The sequence below is a fragment of the Pteropus vampyrus genome, unplaced genomic scaffold (genome assembly GCF_000151845.1).
Source record: "Pteropus vampyrus isolate Shadow unplaced genomic scaffold, Pvam_2.0 Scaffold4, whole genome shotgun sequence".
In the NCBI taxonomy this organism is placed as follows: Eukaryota; Metazoa; Chordata; class Mammalia; order Chiroptera; family Pteropodidae; genus Pteropus; species Pteropus vampyrus.
The window spans coordinates 16,858,193-16,862,189 of NW_011888785.1; the positions used below are offsets into that span (position 1 = coordinate 16,858,193).

At 36.9% G+C, this 3,997-nt stretch overlaps 1 protein-coding gene across 2 annotated transcripts in view; it reads right to left on the reverse strand.

The window, feature by feature from the left end:
• The window catches only part of CDK14 (cyclin dependent kinase 14), a 546,209-nt gene that overhangs the window by 416,794 nt on the left and 125,418 nt on the right, over positions 1-3,997 (reverse strand). For both annotated transcript variants that reach the window (XM_011363849.2, XM_023533297.1), the window contains exon 2: positions 3,331-3,576. In XM_011363849.2, coding sequence (XP_011362151.1) covers positions 3,331-3,561 — 231 coding nt within the window. In that variant the 5' untranslated portion in view covers positions 3,562-3,576. The remainder of the gene's footprint in view (positions 1-3,330; positions 3,577-3,997) is intronic.

A 3,997-nucleotide genomic window follows, 5' to 3' on the forward strand; every position in this document is an offset into this window, starting at 1 on the left:
TAACTGAATTCACTGAAAATTGATTTTAACCTTCATACATAACCCTTTGATTAAAACTGTTGATGAGCCCCTAAATTGCAGGAAAACCACGAGGATCACTTCTCTACTACATTATACTATAATTGTGAGAGTGGGTCGGAGGGTGAGGTGTGAAGGATTCCATCAGAACTATGTGACTTCATTAAATAAGGATTTGAAGTGAAACCTGCCTTGGCTAATTTTTCTCCTGCCTTCGATTTCCACAACAGGGTCTATCATCCTGCCTGCCTAGCCCTGTTCAACATAGACACACTAAGATAAAACACACTTGATGGGTAACTTGGTTACAAAATTAATCTAGATGCACCATAGAGGAATAGACCTAAGCACCACAAGTGGTGACAACCTGACAAGAGGGACTGGTTCTATCTGGGAATTATCTAGTCCCACAGAAGGAGGCAATGACAAGACGAAACCCCCATGATGGCCATCTGAGAACTGCAGTGGAATTCTCATTATCAAGTTTGCACCTTCCTCCCCTCTCTCTCCAGATTGGGCCTGTCTAGAAAAGAACAAAGCAATGTCAACAGGCTAAAAAAATTATTTTCTAAACCAAAATCCTATTCCTAGTCATATTATTAATTAAGTAATTAAGTATGAATAAAGACAGTCACATGTGCAGCAAAATAAACCAAGAACAATAAAGATATGTAAGTAACACGGAGCCTATGTATTTAACACAAAAAGGAAGGAAAAGAAAATTCTCAGGAAAATAGTGAAGGGAAGCCTCAAAGAGCAGGCTTGGAGATCACCCAGTCCAGACTGGATTAGAAGGATGGAGAACTACTTAGGACAATCTCAGGGAAAAGAAAAATGGACAGGTTATCTGACTCCAGCTTGTTTCAGGAGCTTTATAGTTTTATCAAATAATTTGGGGCCTCAGTCTGTGATTAAAATTATACCAATTAATTATATTAATTATGAACAAATGAAAAGATGAGGCAATTACGACTAGGAAAATCAAGTTGTGCAAGGAAGGACAACTCTCTATTCAGTGCAGGGCTCTGTCCTGGAAAGGTGCTTCAATTAGACAGTCTAGAGAAGTCACAGGACAAAGACCAGCAGACTGCAACACCAGCAAACCACACTATGGTGTCTGTCCTTGGACTCACCCACTCACAGGAGCCATCGAACTCCCCTCTCAGTTGATGTCACTGTCCTAGGAATGGCCCATAAGCTGCCACACTGATGGCAATGTGGAAGCTCCCTGGCTCTGAGAATAGCCACTAGTCCCTTTCCTTCCCTGAGCTTCTGCACTCATACTTTCAGATACTACGCAGTTCTTAAAACTGTTCACGACCTGTTCCCCTCACTCCTATTTTGAGGTTCATGGAGATACTGTGTCATCTATATTTGTCATCAGTATTATCCATTAGTTTTGGTTTTACTATACGAGTTGCTCTGGCTAATTATATAAAGAGTTTCAAAACCTATGCCACTATCATTTCTCAGAATCCTCTACTATTTGATCTTTTAAGCTATGTTCAAGCATTATTTTAATGAAAATAAAATTTAACTTTAAAGAGAGAAATACAGAGAGCATCAGAGGAGTCTCAACTTCCTCGATAAGGATTTTAATTAACTTCTTGTTAAAAATTAAAAATAAATATTGAAATCCCATTATGCTATGATGTACACACAGCACTGACTTTTAAAACTACATGACGTCCAGTAGCAACAGGCGTACCCAGCACCTACATCTCGGTTTCTAAATATCACTTTCCAATAAAAGAAACCAGGGCTCTTTGGAGAAACTGATTCTAGATCTGGGGCTGGGAAAATTCTATATAAACCAAGACTGTCTCATAGGAGCAGAAAGTAAGGAAGTGCTCAAAAAACAAAGGGATGAAGACATCTCAAAAGGACACAGGAGCCAACCTAAAAAGCTCCCAGGAGCTGAAGCAGGAACAACAAATGAAATAACGTGCCAATAGACTGTAAATATTATTGCAGATAAAATACAGGACGACTAGTTAAATTTAAATAGTTAATAATATTTTAGTATAAGTATGCCTCGCTGCAATATCTGAAAATGTCAATTTCTACATATCACTGATAGGTTAATATATATAACTATAGACTATGTAATTTTCTTTTATTATATAATATATATAATTGTATATAGAATATATAATTCTCTTCCATAACATAGCTTAATCTTCTCAACCACTCCTTTCATCTCTTCTAAATGATACTAAATCTAAAAGTTTTTCCAGAAGTTAGTGATAATATCTATGACTTAGATGGATGCTACCTTGCAATCATAAATGAGATTATGGGGGCCAGTTTGGGGAAAACCAGATAATCAAGTCTCCTCATAAATGTTGCATTAATAATATTTATTTCAGCTTCATTAACACAAATTGTGATACAAAATGTGTGCTGTATCATACAGTTTAATTAAATTGAAGTGTCAATACTCTTCTAGCAGTTGACATTACTTGCCGTTTTGGCTCTCATGGAGTTTAATATTTAAAATTTACGAAGTGGCATGTATTTCTTAGCAAGAAGAGAGAATCGAAATTCTCTTAGCATTCTCCTCTTACCTTTTAAACTCTTAGAGCATCTATTCCAAAGGTTCTAAGTGTTAAGTTAAATCTGAAAAAACTACTTAATTTAAAAAGATCATAAGGTTTTTATACAATGTTAAATGCAAGCCAGTCTTGAAATATGAGTTTCAGTAAAAATTTTACAGTCAAAAACCATCCATCACCTCAGATCTTTATACCTCCTTAGATCAAAAGGCAAGACTCGATAGAGATTTTAGAAAATTCCAGCTTAATGAAAAGGATTTCTCTTTAAAAAGATTCAAGGTCTAGTTTTTGAATCTTAAAATATTTACACTGAAAACAAACTGGAATATGACAAGTGAACAAATTTTAACATTTATTCTGAAATGGCGTTCTTTGTGAACTTGCAAAATTCCGAACTATCCATATTGCCCACAAACGTGGTAAAGTTCAATATCCATTCCAAGGGTTTGAAATAAGAAAGGATTTTTAATTATAAATTCCTCTAACTGAAAACAACTACAAAAAAAAAAAAAAAAGGATTCTTCCAAAAATAAGTTGAATCATTTCTCATTTGCTTGCTGGGTGCTTATGAATAGAGAATGTGTATATACTTTGCTCGAGCGCACACTCCTACTTCCAAAACGTTATATCACCCTGGGAGAGAAAGCATTGTGAGGCACTGATAAAGCCACCTGTCCTTTCCCAGCACAACGTGCTGCTCCGCTGAGAGAGCTGCTCCTCCTGTTTACCCACTGATAAGGAAGAAGACTGCACTTACCGAGCTGGGGCTGGAGTGCCGCCTAACTTTAGGAGATTCTTTGCCCGTGGAGGAGGTCTTAAAGTTAATGCAAGCATTGTTCTCCGAATGCACCCTCTTTACTTGGTTAGTTGGTTTCTCGAACGGGTCAAAAGTGCTCTGTGTCCTCTGAACCCTGACTTTTTTATCCTCAGGAATTGTGTCCAGGGGTTTGATCACTGAGTCCATTCCCTGGCAGTTCCGTGTAGACATCTTTGTGACACATATCTGGGAGTGGAAAAAAAAAAAAAGAAATTAAACTCAGAATTCTCCCCCTGAAACTTTAACATCAAAAACATGCTGATTTGTTACTCTAGAAAACATGCACTTTTAATTTTAGGAAAGACCTAACAAGGCCACATTCTAAAAGCTACACTGGCTTAAATCGCAACATGAAAAATTCCTCATAATCATTCTGCTTGTATTCGCTTAGGGCTGACACTAAAAATGCTATCTCTGAAAAGAGAAATTTAAGGCCTACAATGCTCGTGCCCTAAAATGGTTCTTGAACTCTGTAACATGTTTCACCATCTGACTGCAAGTCGAATTATTTCTGATTCATTAAGAAGTCGGATAACTTGCCTTAATTAAACAGTATGGAGATTCCTCAAAAAACTAAGACTTGACCTACCATATGATCCAGCAATTC